A 20,532-nucleotide genomic window follows, 5' to 3' on the forward strand; every position below is an offset into this window, starting at 1 on the left:
ATCTAATTTCGAGCACTGTGAAGAAGGCTTTGATGCAGAGGTGAAACGATAGATCAGCAACTACTTTGATAACCAATTAAGTCATTTATCTTTTTTCAAGCAAATACTACAAGAAGCTACTGCATCCAACCTCTCAAAACACACACACGTATTAGCTATTTTTCTTTCTTAGCCTTCCTTGTTGGTAAATCTTTGGTTTGTGGGCTGTTGCAGACTGTCAGACAAAACTAGAGATTTGAAGCAGAATTTTCCCCCTGCCGTTCTTCAGTTTTATGACAGTTGGCATAGACCAAACAATCGAATCAGCTGGCACCTTAAGAATGACAATTTTACTTGCAACCATATAACAGTCTTAATTCTGGGAAATATCAATAAACAATCTGAAAACATCAAAAAAAAAAAAAAAAAAAAATCAAACTCAGACAGTAACTGCATAGCTAACTTTGCCATTTATTATTAAGCAAATTTACATTTTGAATCCTTTCTAAATGCAAGGAAATTAATCTGCTTGCCCTGTAACATTTCAGTCATGTCCACTCAGCAGGAAAAGATCCATAGAGTTAGTTAGTTTCTGACCACTTGGCTAGCCATATCCATGAGGTTAACCAAAACAGATCAAGTATGATGCTCCTGGGGAACTTTACCAGTCACTGCCAGCTGATTTTGGCCTTTGATTAGACGGAAAAGGATAAAACGGAGGCATCGCACGGTAGACGGGCTGATGTTCCTGCTGATCAGGTGGGGTTGGGTTTGCGGGAGGTGTAGTTGGAGGATCAGGGAATTCTGGCATGGGAGTTTGAGGAACATAATATGCTGGCATATAAGGGTGTGGGTAATAAAATGGATTTTGTACAGCAGGCTTTAGGATGGTAGCTGCACTGGTTGTTGAGGGAGTTGGAGCTGCAGTCTGAGTACTTTGTCTTTGAGAAGGATACCTGCGAGGAGGATACAACACAGGGATCTGGTAGGTCTGAGGATATGCATGATACGGTTTGGGCTGCTGGATTACAGGTTTAGGATCCTGAAAAGCTTGAGTCTGGCCTTCTGGAGGCAGTGGGAGTTTTGGGAATGGCAGGAAAGGATACTGAGGGGGCATTAGAAACTGTGGCTGCTGAGGAACATGAGGCTTCCCATCATGCCTCGTGGTGGGGGCAGGTGTGGTTACCAAAGTCTCTGTGCCGATGGCAGGAGGAGGCGAAGGGGACGTTGAATGGACAATTCCAGGTACCATGGGGAACTGTGGGAAAAAAGGAATTTGATACTGTGGGGACTGTGGCACCTGAGGTAACTGGGCTGGAGAAGCAGCAGTGTTTTTATTAGCAGTAGACTGCGTTGGTGGTACAGGTCTGGGAAACAGAGGGTATTGAGGGAACTGTGGATATTGTGGTATGAATGGAAACGAAGGGTGCTGAACTGCAGCGGTTTCTTGATTTTCAGTGTCTGTGGCAGCACCTGAGGGCAGCTGTGGGCGTTGTGGCAAAGGTGCCACTGTAACTGTAGAAGGGGCAGGAGTGTGTGCTGGAGGAGCGGGCCCAGGAAACGGGTATTGAGCAAACATTGGGAACTGTGGGTACTGAGGATTCTGTAGGAACTGGCCACTGTCAGTGGGAGGCGTAGTTGTCATTGTAGGCTTAATGTCCTTTAATGAAGGGCATGTGACTAAGATCTCAACATCCGCCAACAAAAGAGAGAGTACATACTCCTCATCCTGTAAGGAAACGCACCGAGTAAATCAAAAGCACGTGTACACTTCGGCTTCCATTTTTAACTACAAGAGGTCCACTGTACCATAATCTCCACGCATAAGCCTCTGTTATAGGGTACAGTGAGCATCACTCCTCCAGAGAACAGTTCAACAGCAAATCCACAACTGCTACAGACTGATGAAAGGGACTTCCACACACCAGACACTGCAACCGTTTTAATGCTGGATAAGAATAAACTGAAGCAGTTTTTTTTTGTAGCCAATAAAATACCAATATGTGCGGTCACATACCCTTAACTTTGAGTTCATTTGCTGTAATACCACCAATCTTGATCACCATCCCGGATGGGAAGCAGGAAACAGAGGGTGGTGGTGGTGACGCAGCAGGGCAGGACATTTTCATTGGTGCCCCCCATAAACGCAGTGGTAGTACATAATTACCATCCTGGAGGAATGAGAGAAAGGTGCATTCATATCCAAGACGTATGGATCAATTGATAAAATGAAGACAGCACATTCATCAAAAATTAAACTCTTGGTTACAGAGGTAGAGAAAACAGCCAAAGACAAAGTTTAAGATATGCTTGATGAATATTCAGTTTTGAGAGAAGCGCAGTTTGATTCTCAGCTTTTCAGGTCTGCAAGTGATTTAAAAACATACATGAGATATTGTGATTATTGATGAAGAACCTCACCTGCTGGCTAACATGGCATCCCAGGTACGGTGCAGCAAAATGCACATCTCTCCGGGACCTCTTCACAGTGAAGCCGCATTCAGAGGGCATTTGAGACAAAGGAATAAGAGGTCCCACCCCTGAATGACATTAGAAAAAAAGTTTAAAAAGTACAGTGTATATTATCCAAAAATCCAAACTGCTTACATGGAACCTACCGCTATCCACAAGAAAGTGAGGAGCTCTGGCCCATTTGAGCTTGAGTGTCATTACGTTATCACTGCATTGCACTGAAGGATCCATAAGTTTCAGTTTTGCATCCATCAAATTGTGAAACACTGGAAAAAACATGCACAAGATTAATTTGTTGATTTAGAAAGCCCCTGCCACGATAAACTGTAACCCTCTGCAATCATGTTATTAAAAATGGACACATCTGAAGATTTCAGAGCAATATCCACATAGGACACATAGTATGCAGCCTATGAGCGGGTTAGCGACGTAATACACGTCTACTTGCTGTAGCAGTCCATATGTCAAAGTACTCTGTGGGACTGAATGTGTTTTACATCATGTTTGTGGTGTGTATGTGTGTCCACATGTGCAATGACAGGGTATCACATAGGAAAAACAAACATTTCTCTACAGCTCCACTAGCCAAAGAAAACGGTTTTTAAATGTCACTTCCCTTGTTTTTTTTCATTTATGAGAATGAAATGTTTGATAAATTAGAACCCAAGTCTTTCAAGTTTTTCCAGTTTTTTTTTTTTTAAAAAAACAATATTTATACTTGCCTTAAAGCATGAGGATATTAACCAAATTGCAGAAGCATTTCTTGCTAACAGGCATTGCTAGCAGTTCTCCAGCTTTTGTGGGACAGATACAAGGAGGATGACTGAGAAGTTAGGTCACTTTATTAGATTAATCTGATTTTTCAAGCAACGATAACTCCAAAAAACCTATTTACATCTCAGGATTACCTGCCCACTCTTAATCACAGTTAGAGACCAAGGAGAGGTGAGGGACAAATGAAATTTCTAATATATACCTTCAAAGCTAAATTTGTCAATCTTTACATTGCTGCTTTTATCATGAACTAACAGCTATTTTTCCCCCTATTATGTTCCCACAAGATTTAAGAACCTTCAATAATTAATGCATGATATCCAACATATACAAACATACACTAGATATTCCAACAACCAACTGGTGCAAGAAATCATTAAACACATACCTAAAGTATTAAACAAAAAATTAAAAACATTATTTAGATGTTTGAATATGTATCCATCTAAATATACTACGAAATAATTAAAAATATGTATATATATATTAGGTAAAGCTTGAAATAAGGGCGCTAATTTGTGCAATTTATGTTATTTTATTACACTGACCAGTGAGCCGTTTTTTATTTCAAACGCATTACCTGCGGAGGACCTGAAACTGTGCAACCATGTAGGGCTACTGAGCAAAACTGGAACCCTTTTATATAGTTAAAAATGTAGTGTAACGTTTCTGATCCCCATGATGGAGCAGGCCCGGTCCTGTAGCAGAAACCAGCGCCACTGTCAAGAGAAGCGACTTACCATGAGGCGATTTTTCGGGATTTTCTTCATTAAACTTGAAAACAAGTGAACCATGTTGTGTTGGGGTCCCAGATTCATGTGTCACACTCCTGAAGCGTACACTGCCAAGCGCTGAAGGCCTTTGTACAACAGCCTGTCCATCAGCAGCCTGTCCATTACAAAGCTGCAGGGACGTCACAGCCGCCGCCACGAAGAAAAACAACACATGGCTTTTCCGAGGCATCACTGCTCCGATTATCACGTTAGTCGTGTTATCTCTTTAAACTTTTTGTTAAACCGATCGCCAAGACAGGCGGTGTGTCGTACATATAGTGTTCGCTGCTACTTAATTGATGGACCAATCACTGGCCACTTTGGTGAAAGCACCTGTTCACAGGATTCTTTCTCTTTAAGTTAAAACACCGGAAACCCGCAAAAAACCCTAATGTAATACAGGAAACCAGAAGAAGATATTTTTTGCAACTACACACTGAGTGAGTGCATGTTAGGTTTGAGAAAATAAGATGTATGCAAAACGATTTATCCGAATGTGAGACAAGCTTGTTTCTCAGATAGTTTCTTTCCTTTGTTATCTTTCGTATCTTGGCAGACTGATTTCTATATGAAAGTATTTCACTGGGCAAACTGGATTGACAGCTGTGATAAATTAAGCTAAAAGGCAAGACTAAAAAGCCATTTCAATTGAAGTTGGTATAAAGGACAGATCAAACATCATTAGAATAATATAAATGTATTTATGCTTTGCAAACTTGCAAGCCAAAGATGATTCATATGTAATCTCTTTATTCGAAAACAGCACAATAAAAATGCCCAATATTAATTTTTTGTGAAGCTCTACATATTATTAACAGCAGGCCAAACAAATGCTCATAGCTTTTAACTGGTGCAATGAAGTTACAACACTAGTCTGATGTAAGCATGAGAGAGGTACTGACTCAGATGACAGGAATTTTACAGTTACTGATGAAAACTGGTCTGTCCTGTATACAAAAATAGTACTGGCATATAGAAATAAACATTAAAAACAACTCACTAATCATGAAATGCTGATAATATCCACTGGGAATAATTTCCATGCACATTAAAATATTTTAAAAGACTGAATAAACATCACATCACAATGAATAGATTAACAAATTAGTTAAGACATTTTTTCCACCACGCCTCACCTGTACCTTCTCCAAAACACACATCCTATGAAATTAAGGATTTTCAAGTGATACTGACTTCTCACTAGGCTCTTGTTGCATATTTCTAACTTAATTATTATCAAGAAAAGCAGGTTTACTCATCAGCCATGTCTTGCGAGAGCCTTGCTTTATGTGCAATTTCATGAAGGCTAGATGATCTTACATCTTAGAGGTCTGTGACATCCTCATCTGCCCAGTCATGCTGATGCATCACTGATGAGGATGCTGAATTAAATTCTTTTCCCTGATATGCAATAGCTGGATACCCATCACCACCATTATAATCACTGGGTAACTGTATTGTCTCTTTAGCTTGGAAATGGTCCAGTGATGCAGAAAGAGACACTGTATCCAATGTCCATCCATACCCAGCATAAGCTGAAGGGAATGTAGTTGTGCTACCATCTGCATCAGTGCTGTCTGTGCCCATATACTGAGTCCAGGAGGGAGGTGGAGGCATGAAAAGACCCCCTGCTACAAGTTGTCCATGACGAAGGGCATCATCAATACTGCGCCTGAGGTTGATAGGAGACGGTGGCCTCATGTCGAATTCTATAAGTGAAAGAACACACTCACGTTCACCTACTTTTTGCCACAGTAGTGCAGCCTGGGAGTCGGAGCCACTGTTGCTAACAGGATCAGACTTGTATTGCTGTGTAATGGTAGATTGTTGATTGTCATAGGGGCACATTAAGTTGTTGCTGAAACCTGCTCTAGAGAGGTTATACTTTGCCCAGTTGCTGGGCATCAATTCTTCCCAAGTTTGCTCTGATTTCCTTAGTGGCCCTTTCCGTATCCTGGCCAAGATGCTACCCCACAAGCTTGCCTCCTCCATCTCTTTAGAAACTTCACTTCTGGTCTGCCCTTGATCACCTCTTGAATGACCCTTAGATGGCACCCAAAAGATCCAAGATCCCAGGACAAGCAAAGAGAATCCCCAAGCTAACTCAAGAATTCTGGCCCAGAACTGAGAGATCCACCATCCCCAACCAAAGCGCCTCCAGTTCCCCAATAGCCCGTAAAGCCAGAGGAGACTATACACATGAAGGGTGCAGCAGAGGACAGCGAGGAAAGCGCACACTGCTGTTACTCGTTTTGCACACTTTTCAATCCTCTGTGAGGGAACCCACTGAGGAACAGAGGACCTGAGAAAGGGATGTAGATGAGAACAAGCTTTGGGAAGGATACCCATGCAGAATGGGAGGCCCCAGCAGAGGGAGAGGGTCTGCAGCAGCAGAGGGAGGGCAAGGGACCAAGTTGGAGAGAAAAGATCTGCTACAATTAATGGGGTGCAATGTGATATAGCCAGCCCTCCAACCACCCATGGACGCTGTAGCTTTAATGGGAAAAGTAAGAAATTCAGATCTCTGAGTGTGACCAGAGTGAGGGCAACCTGTGTCCACAGAAGGAGCTGTAGAGGAATATTATGGAGTGCTGCCAAAGTAGCACGAGACAGGATCTGACGGGTGCCATAAGGATCAAGTAGAAGGAGGACACCACGCAGAGTACCACTCAGAATCAGAAAACTATTTGCCAGGGTCAAGGCATCAGAGACAGGACAGGGAAGAGTGCATGCACCGGCCATTCCCATAACTGCCAGGACTGCCATCAATATGAAAAGGCTGGCAGATCCAAAGACATGAAGTTCCCAGGCAAATGCCAGTGTGCGCCTCATGTCATCCCAGAGCAGACTGGTGCCATTAAAGTTTGGAAGAACAACACAAGGACTGAGGCCGAGGACACAGGGAAGCCCGGGTCTTGACTGGTTGTGGTCCATCATCGAAGTAAACACGATGTTTTGGACAGGGTGTTTAGGACTTTCCATGTCTGAGGACAGACCTGAGAAAAATAGAGAGGAGGAAAGAAGAAAACTCTTAATTTTATTTCAGGATAATTCAGTGGAAGAATGTTTTGGTGAGGTTTATCTTGTTTCTGTTGAGTTTGAATAAAGTGTGCTTTATGATGATCTGCAAGGTAAAATTATTGTTTTCATGAATGGAGACTGGCAGCTTTGAGGAGAGCAATATAAAAGCTGTTTCTGACCAGGGGGAAGTGTGGATGACACACTGATTTGTTTTGATCTGAGATGCTGGTGCTCTAACATCTAGCAACAGTTAGAGAACCTTTAAGAACTGACAATATACTTTTTTGAAAATTTATTAGAAATCTATTAACCAACATGTTTGCTTACCATCCAGAAAATCATTATTTACTATGGATTTATGACTCTCTTTTAACTGTTCCTCAGTTGCTATGCGGCTGAGAGCTTCCTCTGAGATAATGTGCACGCTGGAGTGAGCGTATCCTGTAATTGAAGCATTAGGCCTGTGAGCTTCTGATTGGTGTAGAGTAAGTGCTGGAGTTGTAGTTAAGGTGATTCCAGATCCAGAAAGCCTTTTATTGGCAGCTCGCTTGGGCTCCTCTGGAATGACAGTTGGATAGATGAGTTTCTGCGACGCTGTACCGTCGACACCACTTCCCTCTAAAGAGTCACTACTGCTCTCTGAATGGAAGACTGCCTCACTGGAAAACCTGTCTGGGGCAGTGTTATTTTTGGCTGTCCTTCGAGTCGTTCGGACTGAATCATAGTTGTCCAGTGATTGTGTAGTTTGAATCAGGCTTCCAAGTGAAGAGAGAGTCATTGTGAGCATAATGAATCGTAAAGGTGAACCCATTTTTGACACGTTTGGTATTATGTCAAAAAGTCCAGAGACCTGCAGAGCAACAAAGAAGAACCAGATGAAAATATGCATCAGCATCTTAATGAAAATATTTGAGTCGTGCACATCAAACTGACATTATAGACATTACAGTTTGGCATTAAAATAACAATTTGACTTCAAAATTAAACCGTTAACCTATGGACAGGTTGTGGTATTTTTAGAATACACTATTTTATATAAAGTTAACTATAAAATTAAAGTTTATATAAAGACTTAAGAGGTTAGATAGTTGCTAAAACTCACACAGATTCCCACAAAATTAATCATGCTTATACATCCTGTAAAGGACAATAATTCCTCTGTGTGGCCCAGTGAGTTTTGCACACCCCACAACATCTGTGGATGGTTTGTCTCAGCAAAAATACAGCACAGCTTGGCAGAAACATGGCACAGCATGAGCCGGTCTGATCTGTTTGTGACCTTTGGGTCATAAATGTCAAGCTGCCACTTCAAATGATACATGAATCACATGATATGAAGAAAAATGGCTCATAAGCAAATGAAATGATCAGAGCAGGCAACAGAACCCAAGTATTGGGCATAATAATGTCATTTTCAGCATGACATAAACATCCCTCACAGATGTCCTGATTTTCCAAATGCATACCCAGGAGAGTTTATTTCCATTTTTGTTGTTTTTAACTCTGCTTGCGACATTTACCACAAGTTTAATAGCTTATGTCCTGACTTACTGTTGAGAAATATTCTTGTCTGATAAATGTACTCCATCAAAAACATATGCCAATAAACAAGACAATCTTTAGAGTGCATATGAGGCTATCTGTAGTATCTAAAACAGGCAAGGGATTTTCTAACTATTCCTAACAGTTATTTCACAACACTGTAAAAACACAAATGACAACATACCCCATAATCTGAAACAAAGATTTACAATCACCAATACCAATAGATTTACCTGTGATTCCTTGTGCTCTGGTTCCTTTTAGTGCATCAGTGGTGGTACTCCGTCTCTAGCTACAGCAAAAGCATGAGTAACATCTGATTTGTGATGTGGTTACATGAAGAGCATCACAGTGAGGATTGATCACATTGGATTTACGGACATGCTCACAGCCATTTAGCCTTCAAGCTGGCGTCTTACTCCTATTACTGTGCAGCCTGGTTACTTGGCAGCCTTCCATCCTGAATTTCAGCTGCAGAAACAATTGGCAAAACCACAATACCAAAAGCTGACTCTGGAAACAATGCTTGAACAAACACCACCCTGCTTATTGTCTCCACATAAGTGAATTTTAAAAAGAAAGACTCAGCTATTAATCAAAGTCCAAAAGACTCATCCTGCCTCTTCCTACAACAGTTGTGTTAAGGTTAAATCCCTTCTCTAAAGGATTACATTAAGATTCTTTAAGTAGCACAAAGTCACATGAAGTGAGAATGTGAAGCCAAGTAGACACAAGCACTCTAGTATTGTTTCGTGCCAACTTAATGGCTAATTACATTGAAAAGTATGCATACGTGAGGGCTTCTGTTAAACGTGACATGACATATGGACGGTAGATGTTATGCATGCTTGCAAGATCTTTTCGCCATCAGTGATGTGTAAACAATATCGTTTTAGAAGAAATATCAACATACATGTATAACTTCCACCATCACTTCCATCAGAGAGCCCTTGCAGAATCCGTCTGCAGTCAGTGTGGGAATTAACTCTTTCCTACCCAGTGCACAGAGGACATAGCCTATGCACACAGCACATCTGTGTTGGTCTACCTTAAGATGGGTAAGAGGCAGTTTGTTGTGGCGAGAACAGGGGAGGCCCTCAGTAGCACATGCCTGGCTCTTTAAGGCAGACTGGGGAAGTTAGATTTTGTTAAAGGCACATGCATTCAAATGTGTACCAGAACATCCTGAAAAGCATTTAAACACTGCTCAGTTTATTTATGTACAGAGCCCTGTGGGGTAGATTCAAAGGTCTGTTCACAGGGTTACATAAAAAGCAGGTGTTCTGACGAAATAAGGTCAATTTACTAGTTTTTTCCAGAGCTTTCGACCAAATCTTATAACTTACTGAGACCACCATTCCAATATATAATATTTCAGCAAAACAAACAACTCTCCCACCCCAAAAAAACAAGTTACTTAAAGTTTTAAGTGAATGCAAATGTAGGTTTCTTCTTCTAAGTAGCTTATGATTAATAAATCTATCAATCCTGATGACTGCAAGCATGTGAAAATATTATTTAGTATATAATACTGCATGTGCATTTAATATGTCTCCAAGTTATCTACTGTTTACAAAAGATTTTTTGAATGGACAGATTACACTTGGTGACATGTCACATATTTTATCCAAATGTCACTTTCATTTTGCAGTTTTGGAGAGACCGTATAATGTACTGCAGGTCTTGGTCTCAGGATGGGAACTCTCGTTAACAGGACACCGCGGCCGTTCCCCGACAGAGCAGTGTGTATGGCAGTCGCGTTGTTTTCGGGCCTATACTTCCGTCATTTGATTTCACTGGATAAACACAGTGCAGGGTTTTTTTTTTCACGTTTACCCGTGGTAAAGGCTGTAGCAATACTGATCAGGATTCAACTGGATAAATAAATCAGCGCTTTGCTGGAGCTGGGAAACTTATTTTACCCCGAAGCGTGCCTGGATCTCACACTGAAATAAACAGACGTCAGACCTCGCCTGCTCGCTGCTGCTGTTAAAATTTTATCGCAATCTAATCACAGCTTTGTTTGCGAGATTGCACCTCTGCTACGTGCACTATGTAGCTAGGTGGATGACATGCTGGCGGTAGCTGTTAGACGTTTATCGGCTTTTTAGTTTTAAACACCGTGCCTTGGCGGAAAGGAGAGGATTTCGTTTTATTTAAGGTAGCATGACAGGATCCAGAGCCATCGAGCTAGCTAGCTAACATTAGCACAGTGATTAGCTAGTGTCATGTTATTGCATTGTGTGTAGTGTTGCTTTGATGTTTGTTATTCTGTGAGCAAAATGTTTAGTTTAACTGCACAATTCACAATAGACATCATGCTTGTGTTCGATGATGTTCAATGCAGTTAGCTGTTCACGGTTGTTAGCCAGCTAACTATCCATATGCGCTGTGGCGACAGAGTGCCTGGCTAACATTATGAAGCTAGCATGCTAACCACGTAGGCACTATTAGTAGACAGTGCATACAAGAGAGGCAAACATGTTGCTGGTGTCTTTATCTGCGTCTTTTTAAACATATTACCAAAATTGTCTTGCATAGCATATATGTGTAGACTTTGCTGTGAGCTGTATGGGTTACCATAATGTTCAGTTAACTAGAAAAAGTTGATTTAAACGTAGCACGGACATTGTGTCAGAATCCAAATTGCACTTCGTCCTGTGAGGTTACTATGTTACTTCAAAGTCCCCTTTTTTTACTAGCAGGGATTTAAATGGCATAATTTTGTTAATTGTGTCCAGCGTGCATAATTACACATGCATGAGTAAACCACCACTGTCCCCTCATCATTACATTCTTCATTATAAATTCTGTGCGGTTGTGGACTTTCCAGGTCAGTTGACGATGAATGAGCAGGAGAGTGGGGTGGTCTCCTTTGATGAGTATGTGCGGCAGAAGGCCCGCACTGTGCCTCAGCACAGGATGAAGGAGTTCTTGGACTCTCTCGCCAAGGGCTCAGAGGTGCTGCAGGAGTTCAGCCAGCAGGGAGGGGCAGCCACCACCTCCACCACCACCACAGCCATGGTGTACCAGCAGCAGGGCACCAACTGCATCTACACAGACAGCACGGAGGTGGCTGGCTCGCTCCTAGAATTGGCTTGTCCGGTAAGAGCAGGTCCCCTTTTTATTATGGCTGTTCATATTGAATTCGGTTATTGATCGTTTTTCATTGATCATTTGATATACTGTATGTGCATGTTTAATAACAGGTACAGGTGGCCCCGGCAGACATTTCACCTCATCTGTCTGTGCATCAAGAGTCTGAACAGCAGCTTCAAGTGCAGGTTAGTTTATATGTCAAAATCAGTTTCTCATACTATGACATGATACAGACATGTTTAAATTTCACAAGACAGATGGAACAGACGGGGTATAGAAATACTGTCATTACTCGGAATCAAGAAGTAAATAAATGAGAAGGCAGTGTGGTGTTTCAGAGGATTAATTAAATTCATTATAGCTGGTTGTAGATGTTGAATAGCTTTGCTCTGTAAGCTCTGATTCATGCTCCTGCTTACTGTTGAGAAATGGTGAGGTTAGGAGGGTTTTACTTTCCAGTTTAAAACTAAAATGTTAAATGAGTTTTCAATTTTTCCCTTTGAGAGTACAGTTGCCATTCCATTGTTAATATATTAATAATGTTCATATTGCCAGTAAGATATTCCATTATTGATGCTTTATGTAACTCCACATATACACTTTTAATAATAATTCTATAAAACAAGTGTTGTGCATTTTTTCTTAAATGTGAGTTTCCTTATGAATCCATTCAGTAACAAAGTCACCCAATCCTTAAATTCATTTGTCATGTTTGTCAATCTTACTGATTGTTAGCAGATATCCCTGTGGGTCCATGTTAAAGCAACATTAGTCATTCACCTTCTCTCTCCTGCTGCACTTGGTTCCCTGTGGCAGGTTTTCACATAGACAATGAAGTTACAGTTCTGTAACAAATGTAACCTTTCTTTGGCGTGATTCCCTGATACATGTGTAGACTGTTTGAGGTGCTCAGTATTTACTTTTCATTCTGTCCCTCTGTGACAGGTTCAGATTGAGGAACAGCAGGCCCAAGCAGTTGGCCAGGTTCTTCAGGTGGCATCCCCATCTCAGCAGGACCTGCAAGGAATTTCAGCAGCCCAGCTTGTCCAGCAGGGAGAGCTCACAGAGGAGCAGCAGCAGCAGGTACAGGATGTATTTAAACAGTTACACATATCAAGCACATCCACGTGATCCATTTTTCCTGTTTTATGACTGTAAGCTGTGTTCTACAGATTCAGGCGCAGTTGGTGGCAGCTGTAGCTGGTGGTCAACAAATCCATTTGTCAAGTGGCCAGCAAATCCAGGTACAAGGAACACAGCATATTCAGCTGCCAGGGGGCCAGCAAATTCAACTTAAGGCTGGCCAACAAATTCAGCTACAGGGTGGCCAGCAGATTCAGCTACAGGGTGGCCAACAGATTCAGCTACAGGGTGGCCAGCAGATTCAGCTACAGGGTGGTCAACAGATTCAGCTACAGGGTGGCCAACAGATTCAGCTGCAGAGTGGCCAACAAATTCAGCTACCTGGAGGGCAACAGATCCAGATCCAGACCATAGAGGCCATGTCTCCTTCACAACAGCAGGACTCTCTCAGGGAGGCAGAGAGGAGGTCTGCCACTGTCTCAACTGTTCTCCAACCTGCCAAGAAGCGTAAGGTTGACGTCCCTCTAGCTGTATCATATGCCGTTCAACAGGGCCAACAAGTGGCCACAGTTCTAGCCATCCCTCAAGGGCAGCAGCAAAGCTATGTGTCCCTGCGACCCGATTTGCTCACTGTTGACAGTACTCAACTGTATAGCACTACAGGAACTATCACTGGCCCCACAGGAGAGACCTGGACCATCCCTGTGTATTCCACCCCACAGCAGCAGGGTGTGACTCACATTGCCATACCACAGGAGACATACAGCACAGTTCAAGTTACCACCACCAACGGCAAGGACAGAATGTCCCCCAGTTCCTCATCAAGGTCTGCAGATGTGCAGTCAGCCTCCGTTGGGACACAGGAAGAAATAGTACAGACCCTGTTCCCCGCACAGTTCATGAACGGGAACATTCACATCCCTGTGGCACTGCAGACTGTAGGAGGGACTTACAACACTACACAGTCGGTACACATATGGGATCAAAATCAACAGCAGAGCCAAGGAGAAGAGGGACAAGAACAGCAGCTCCATCTGCAGGTTTGTACAGATTTTTTTCCTACAGCCATGTGGTAGACCTTCATCAATGGGTTTGGAACGGAATTAGTCCTATCATTTGTACCCTGTTTATCCGTGGCTCAGTTTGAAAAATGGACAAATAATCCATCAGTTTTGCAAATAATTTTAATGTTGTGTGAAAAACATGGCAGACATGCCACCTTTATAGTCAGGACGTACCAAGAACAATACATGAAATTTTCCAAAACTACCAGTTCAAAGCTGCTGATAGTGTTTGAAACCTTGCATGTACGTCTTGTTGTTAGACCCTGCAGCATTTTCTGCTTTGGTTACCTCACTGTTAAATTTTTTTTTTTTTGTTGAAAAATTAAGTGTGATTTATTACTACCCAATTATACTAGTAGCCAAATTATTATCATGTGATTATAAACATGAGTTTCATCCTCACTCCCCTCTTTACTAGAAAGCATTAACTTTGACATTCTTATTTTGGTCTTGTGCAGGGTCACATAGAGACAGAAGCTCATGCTGAACCTCCTACAGAGATTTTGGTTCCGGTCTGTCTAAAGCCAGAGGAAGGCCTAGAGGTCTGGCGCCTTTGGGCGCAGCGAAAAAATGCAGAGCTAAACAAGCAGGAAAAGACAAAGCTTGCACCTATAGGACGTAAGTCAGCTAATAATTGTTTGAACACTGTCATATGTAACATTTGTCAAACAACACCAATAACTATTATTCAGCAGTTTGAATAAGTACACAGAATGATAACTATCATTCAAGCTATGGAAGTCCAGTTTTGTTTCAACTCCTGAGGTGATGTTGGTTTTTCATGTAGTATTATTGAATAACTTAGAAATAAGCAAGTAAATAAAGAAGTAATAAGTAATTTATTGCACCAATGAAAACTTAACCTCTGCTGATCTTTGTGGATGTGTCCAGGTCGTCAGCCACTGCGTTTTCAAGAAGACTTGGTGTCCAGTGCCGTAGCTGAGCTGAACTTGGGTCTTTCCCTGATGACGCAGGAGGCACGAGGATCTGATGGGGAAGAATTTGGATCTGATGTTCTGTATTATGTTTTCTTATGTATACAGAAGGTTAGAGTCACCATGTTAATAGTCTGTACTATACCAAAAGGCTCTCCAAACAACTACTACTACTCTTTAACCTGTACATTTCTTTTCATAGTATCTCAGCGAAAATGGACGTGTGGATGATATTTTCTCTGATCCATATTACACACGTTTTTGTGAGTGTTTACACAAAATCCTGTATGGTTGGAAACCCAGTGTCCATCCATTAGGTAAGAGAAAATCCACATTTACTGTTTCATGTAATTGTTTTATACAGAGAATGAACTTATCATGACTTTTCATCTTAGGTTATGTCATTCCAAGTCATGTGACAGAGGAGATGCTTTGGGAATGTAAACAGCTTGGTGCACATTCACCAGCCACATTGCTCACAACTCTAATGTATTTCAACACTAAGTGAGTAACCTCCTTTGAATGAGTCTGAATGTTGTCTATATTGACATGTAATTTATATGTATATTGTAAACATATCTCTTGTCACAGGCATTTCCGCCTGACAACACCTGAACAGCACCTGAAAGTAGCTTTCACAAAGGTCCTTAGACACACGAGGAAGAACCCTGCTAATGCCAAGGACAAAGCAACCAGTATCCGCCTTCTCAAAGGACAAGGGACACACATTGCAGGACAGAAAGGTGCTCAACACAGTTAGCTTCATATTGAAGTCTTGCTAGGAATCACAGCCTTTGACAGTAGAAACTGCTGTTGCTGACCTGCTGTATGACATGTTACAGGAACAGATGAAATGTATGAAGAGCAGTCTGAAGATCCTGAAAATCCTCTTCGCTGTCCCATCAAACTTTATGACTTTTATCTCTTTAAATGGTAAGTCACACTCCATCACATCAGTCCTGTGCAACTGGATAATTCCTCAGTACATACGCACAAAAAACTTGACTTCCTTTTCCTTCTCCAGTCCTCAAAGTGTTAAAGGACGTAACGATGCATACTACATGACTCCAGAGCCCGTCGTTGCACCCAACAGCCCAATGTGGTACTCGTCTCAGCCCCTCACAAGTCAGCAGGTAGAGCACGTGCTGTCCCGCATCATTGTGGTCCGAGAGATCCAGGAGATCATCAACGCCAGTCCAGAAAACATGAGCTAAACTGAAAGGACTGACTGGACTCATGGGAACTACTTCTCCAGCCAACTGTTGACTATGCAGTATCCATCCTAACTCTGTAAACCTCAACGACCATATTGAATCAAATGGAACAACTTCTGAAACAATCATCATTATCTTTCTCTGAGGAGTGTCAGGACAGGAAGGATTTTTTTCTCCTCTTACATTTTCTGTTTCCATCTGATGTGGTGGGGCTGTTCTTTCTCTTGACCACCTTTTGTAAGCCATTGCTTCTGTAACCTTTTGGCAAGTGTGGGAGTCATTAGTCTCACCACTGCTGGACAATGATTGACCTCCTGGGCTGTTTTTCTCTGAGCTCACCTGAGGTGGAAATGTTCTTGTCAGTCAGTCTTATCAGTATGATATGAGGATATTTAACCATTCACTAGTTAACCTCAGACCTTAAATCACATCTTACATCTTTTCAAAGTCCCTCATCTTAGTGGACAATTACAGGGACCATTTCCACAGCCTTTTTGTATACTGACTGCATTTTGGATCATGTAACTATATGTTCAAAGCTGACGAATTCGTGCCTGTTTCTCAAAAACGTCATAATTTATGCTTGTGGATCACTGAGTGAGCTGAACCTCAGGCATTCACAAGGTCAAGTGCTATATTGTAGTCATTCGGGAGGTTGGAAACATTTTTCTCAGGTCAAAGCTAGTGATTGAAACACCCATCAAGGATATTTGCCATTGTATTCCTGTCTGTACAGAAGGTGATTAAACAGGATATGCAAATGGTAACATCTTTGTTTAGCTAACATAGCATTAATCCTTGCATCAAAAGTCATGTCAAGCAAGTCAGAAATGAGAAAATGAAGTATTTAGCACCATGTTGTCTATGGAAGTGTTGACATTTGACATAAGGATTAGGTGTGGGCTTTTGTCACAACAACAGCATCCGTGGCCTAGTGGTGCCTCCTTTGAAATGACATGTATGTTTGGATGAACTACAGTGACAAAAATAGTTGATACAGTTCTCTGCTGTTTATTACTAAAATGAGTTGTAAACCACTGAACAGTCATTTGATACAGTCTTTCCTTTCATCAGTTTACATAACCTCACAATGACCCATCCTGATCAAATTTAATTTTTCCATTTAATATAAATGGTACACACAACCCACGTTCCCCCATTTAGCAACTTGGCAAAGATTATTCAGGGTCATTTTCGTCAGGGGGAGTTAACTGCAGTTGATTCAGTGTTTGTCTGAAGTATTTAGGCATGGGACAGGACACACTGATGTCAGCTTCACCGCTTCCTAGCAGCGTCAGCTGTCGAGCAAACAAATGAAGAGGAAGATACCGGACCTTGCTCTGCTCCAGTCCGATCCTTCCCAGCACACGTTCGGGTAATTTCTGTACACCAAAGCAGACAAATGAGTTATTTTCTTACAGAAGATAACAGATACTTAGTGACAGACAATAAGAAACTGAGCTCACGAGGTCGGGGCAAGTAATATCTGTAGCTTTACACCTTAATGTCAAAGCATATATTAACATTGATCTGCAAGAGGCCTTTATTTATTCTTTACCATCATGCAGTACTACTTAAAATAAAACTCTCCCTTTGTTTTAGGCAGAGCTCAAAATGTAGCTAATGTTACAACACTTGCTCTCCTGGTAACAACTGTAGACCGCTGGAACTGATTGATACTAGACTACTTCAATTGCAAAGCTAGCGCATCACAAGTGACATGCTGTTTATTGCTATGTACTAGTAGACATATAGCTACTCAGTAGCATACAATTGTGAATTATCCTGTGACACAAAAAGAGAAGCAATCTGTCAGCCATCAATGCTGATGCTGCAATATTCTTCATCTTCCACTCTTAATATGTATAATATATGTACTATGTATGTATAATATTAGATTGCCGTGAAGCTGGAGACCTAGTTTACCTGGGGAGCTAGTTTGCTCCAGTGGGAATATTTGTGGTCACCAAGAATGGGGCATGTCAGAGCAAATGCCATGTGAACCCTAACCTGGTGCTTCACACCTGCGGACACAAGAAAACAGACAAGTAGAAAATGTTTCTAGTATTCCTGAAAAAAATCCCAAAAGATTGATTTGGGATTTATTTCCTGTCACCCCCCACCCCCCATGAAAAGTCCAAAAAAAACCCAAGTCTTACTCGTTAAGGGCTGGAGCTCAACAAGGCTGCAACCACTGCTGCTGTCCAGGACTCTGTACTTAGTCACTGCTGGATGAGCCTGTCGATGGGCTCGGACTTTGGTTACGGCGTCACCTGCGTTGTTCATTTTGAACACAGGGCTTAAAGCCATCTGGAAAAAAAAAGGATTTTGAAATTGGGGAAACTAATATGAATAATTCTACAATAGCACCATACACCAATAGCACTATACTTGAAGTTACAGAAAATAGCCAATACAGGTTAAAAACCCAGTGTGGCCCAAAGTCCTGAACTCACTGCATAACATGAAACAGAAAAAAAAGAAAGCAACTCTATGCACTGGTGGGGCATCCAGCTGTTTTTTTTACTAATGACTACAGCTATTAACTAAATTTGGTAGAAATTTTGTGTCAGTTGATTGAGTGACAAACTACTACAACTAGTTATTATGGCATCACAGAAGAGACACCTTATAGTGTGGCTGAGAGCCGGTGACCTCCCTCTCTCTCATGGGAATGTCAATCACTCCTTCAGATGGCACAGGTACACCAACTGTGATGACCCTGAGGAGGAAAGGTAAATACATTAATTGGATCACATGATGTCAGTCTTTCGGTCCCATTTTAATCCATGTTTTGCTATCCCACAGAGTCTCTTACCAGTACTTTCTCTGCACTTGGTTGTTTCTGTGAAGGTTGAGTATGTGCTCCACTACTTCTTCCCTCCTGGCCAGCAGGAGAGCTCCTGCTGTCTCCTTCTCCAGTCCCAGACAGGGGAGCAGCTGAGAACTAGACTTAATCTTCATCCCATCCATCATTTTGGAGAGAACAGGAAGCACAGAGGAGATGGACGTGACACCAGAGTCATCTGAGGGACAGCAATGACAACAAATGTACACAGATTCAAGTCCAGGAACTCCTGTGTGAGTCTGCAACCCACAATTGTCTTCATTATCTCTTAATAAAATAAAATTGCAGACAAATATTAAATAATCTTCAAATGGTGTCAAAGGTGACAACTTGAAAATGCAGGTTTTATCCAACCAGAAGTACGGCTGAAACAGTTCGGACAGAATGTTAATTGGGCAGCAATAATTAATCCTTGAAGTTATTTAATGAGACAAAAATGATCAATTATGTGAAATAGCTGGGTTTTGTTTTGTTTTTTGTTTGTTTGTTTTGTTTTGGGGGTTTTTTTTGTTGTTGTTTTATTGAGAGAGAGAGAGTTTTGAGCTGATTATGTGAATTATGGAATGTTGACTGCACAAAGCAAAACATTTGAAAATATCATTTTGCGTCTCCAAGCTTGCGATGGGCTTTTTCTTTACGTTTAATTGGTCGAATTAATCAAAACGATAATAAACAGAGGAATGAATAACAAAAACATTTTAAGCTGCAAACCTAAAACCAAGAAATGCAGGAAATTCTGGCATTTGTAAAGGCGGAACCAGAGAATTTGTGAGCCTTTTCTTGAAAAATGACAACTGACTGACTTAACGTTTTTTTTTTCTGTGAATCAATTAGTGATTTCAGCTGTATCAAAAACTCACTCACGTAAATCAGTGTATCAGTTAGTACTGCTAGTTTACCTCGGACAGGTACACCATAAGGTTTGTTGATGACAACTACATCTTTATCCTGGTACAGCACGCTTTTGTGGAGGTGCTTGGCCAGCACGTTGGGATGAACGTTTTGTAGCTGCAGGCTGATCCGTTTCAGCTCCGTCACCCTCTTCTGCGGACCGGACACCTGGGGCTCTTTCGCCTGTGTCGCCGCCTTCTCCTGCTGGATCTTCCGTGCCAGGTCGATCGCTCTCAGTCGGGGTTTCTCTCCTGTCTCGGCGCTTTGAGACTGTTCGGCGAAGGTGGCCTGGCCCCGGCTGAGGGACGATGCTGTAACCGGACACCAGCGGCAATTTGTCCGTGGTTTGACCCAAGAGTAGATAGTGTTCAGGCCGGATTTCCAGTCACTACATGTTATTTTCCTACAACTTTTCATCGCAGTGTGTACATAAATAGCTCACTTCTCAGTTAGGACACAGAAAAATAAACTCCCGAGGAAGCGTGTTTTCCGTTAATCTATATCCGGGCCACGCCTTTCAAAATAAAGGCGTAGTAACTTGATTCTCCGCAAGGGTACAAACCCGTTCAGTCAACTAGGTGCCATTTTTGGACTGGTGGTTGATTAAACATTACAAAAACGGCTTTAAAAATGTCTTTTTTAAGAAACTCAAAAATACGCTTTCACCAAAAAATTAAAACCGAGCGCGTGCGGAAAAAATATGTTTAACCTTCAAAGTCGGCTGTACATCAGAAATCAACAGTGGGCTGTAGCAACAACTTCCTCTGGTTGCGTGTGTCGTAATTTCCTGTTTCTGACATTAGGTATGCTCGTTTCACACTCCGCTACTGCCTGGTC

At 41.8% G+C, this 20,532-nt stretch overlaps 4 protein-coding genes across 5 annotated transcripts; 1 reads left to right on the plus strand and 3 right to left on the minus strand.

The window, feature by feature from the left end:
• Nucleotides 1-430: 430 nt before the first annotated feature.
• LOC124056359 (leucine-rich repeat extensin-like protein 5) lies at nt 431-4,312 on the minus strand. Its single transcript, XM_046383738.1, has 6 exons — nt 3,966-4,312; nt 2,598-2,717; nt 2,401-2,519; nt 1,997-2,150; nt 1,789-1,910; nt 431-1,708 (listed from the first exon to the last, which is right to left on the minus strand). The coding sequence occupies exons 1-6, from the start codon at nt 4,186-4,188 to the stop codon at nt 641-643; spliced, it is 1,806 nt and encodes a 601-aa protein (XP_046239694.1). The 5' UTR covers nt 4,189-4,312; the 3' UTR covers nt 431-640.
• A 1,790-nt stretch (nt 4,313-6,102) lies between these two features.
• Nucleotides 6,103-9,545, minus strand: LOC124057127. Its single transcript, XM_046385264.1, has 4 exons — nt 8,795-9,545; nt 7,347-7,869; nt 6,246-6,994; nt 6,103-6,189 (listed from the first exon to the last, which is right to left on the minus strand). Exons 2-4 carry the CDS (start codon nt 7,828-7,830, stop codon nt 6,103-6,105), a joined length of 1,320 nt encoding a protein of 439 aa, XP_046241220.1. The 5' UTR covers nt 7,831-7,869; nt 8,795-9,545.
• Nucleotides 9,546-10,194: 649 nt separating this feature from the next.
• LOC124056351 (transcriptional regulator QRICH1-like) lies at nt 10,195-16,998 on the plus strand. 2 transcript variants are annotated; one of them, XM_046383719.1, is made up of 12 exons: nt 10,195-10,307; nt 11,395-11,666; nt 11,771-11,845; nt 12,606-12,743; nt 12,833-13,783; nt 14,266-14,425; nt 14,699-14,853; nt 14,945-15,059; nt 15,138-15,246; nt 15,334-15,485; nt 15,585-15,675; nt 15,767-16,998. In XM_046383719.1, exons 1-12 carry the CDS (start codon nt 10,256-10,258, stop codon nt 15,954-15,956), a joined length of 2,460 nt encoding a protein of 819 aa, XP_046239675.1. In that variant the 5' UTR covers nt 10,195-10,255; the 3' UTR covers nt 15,957-16,998. The 2 variants fall into 2 exon arrangements, with proteins under 2 accessions (XP_046239675.1, XP_046239676.1); XM_046383720.1 differs by lacking the exon at nt 10,195-10,307 and adding an exon at nt 10,754-10,834.
• LOC124056367 (mitochondrial RNA pseudouridine synthase rpusd4-like) lies at nt 16,952-20,248 on the minus strand. Its single transcript, XM_046383749.1, has 6 exons — nt 19,704-20,248; nt 18,775-18,982; nt 18,585-18,678; nt 18,116-18,266; nt 17,883-17,980; nt 16,952-17,338 (listed from the first exon to the last, which is right to left on the minus strand). Exons 1-6 carry the CDS (start codon nt 20,110-20,112, stop codon nt 17,135-17,137), a joined length of 1,164 nt encoding a protein of 387 aa, XP_046239705.1. The 5' UTR covers nt 20,113-20,248; the 3' UTR covers nt 16,952-17,134.
• Nucleotides 20,249-20,532: the final 284 nt, after the last annotated feature.

Source organism: Scatophagus argus, chromosome 3 (genome assembly GCF_020382885.2).
Source record: "Scatophagus argus isolate fScaArg1 chromosome 3, fScaArg1.pri, whole genome shotgun sequence".
Taxonomy (NCBI): domain Eukaryota; kingdom Metazoa; phylum Chordata; class Actinopteri; family Scatophagidae; genus Scatophagus; species Scatophagus argus.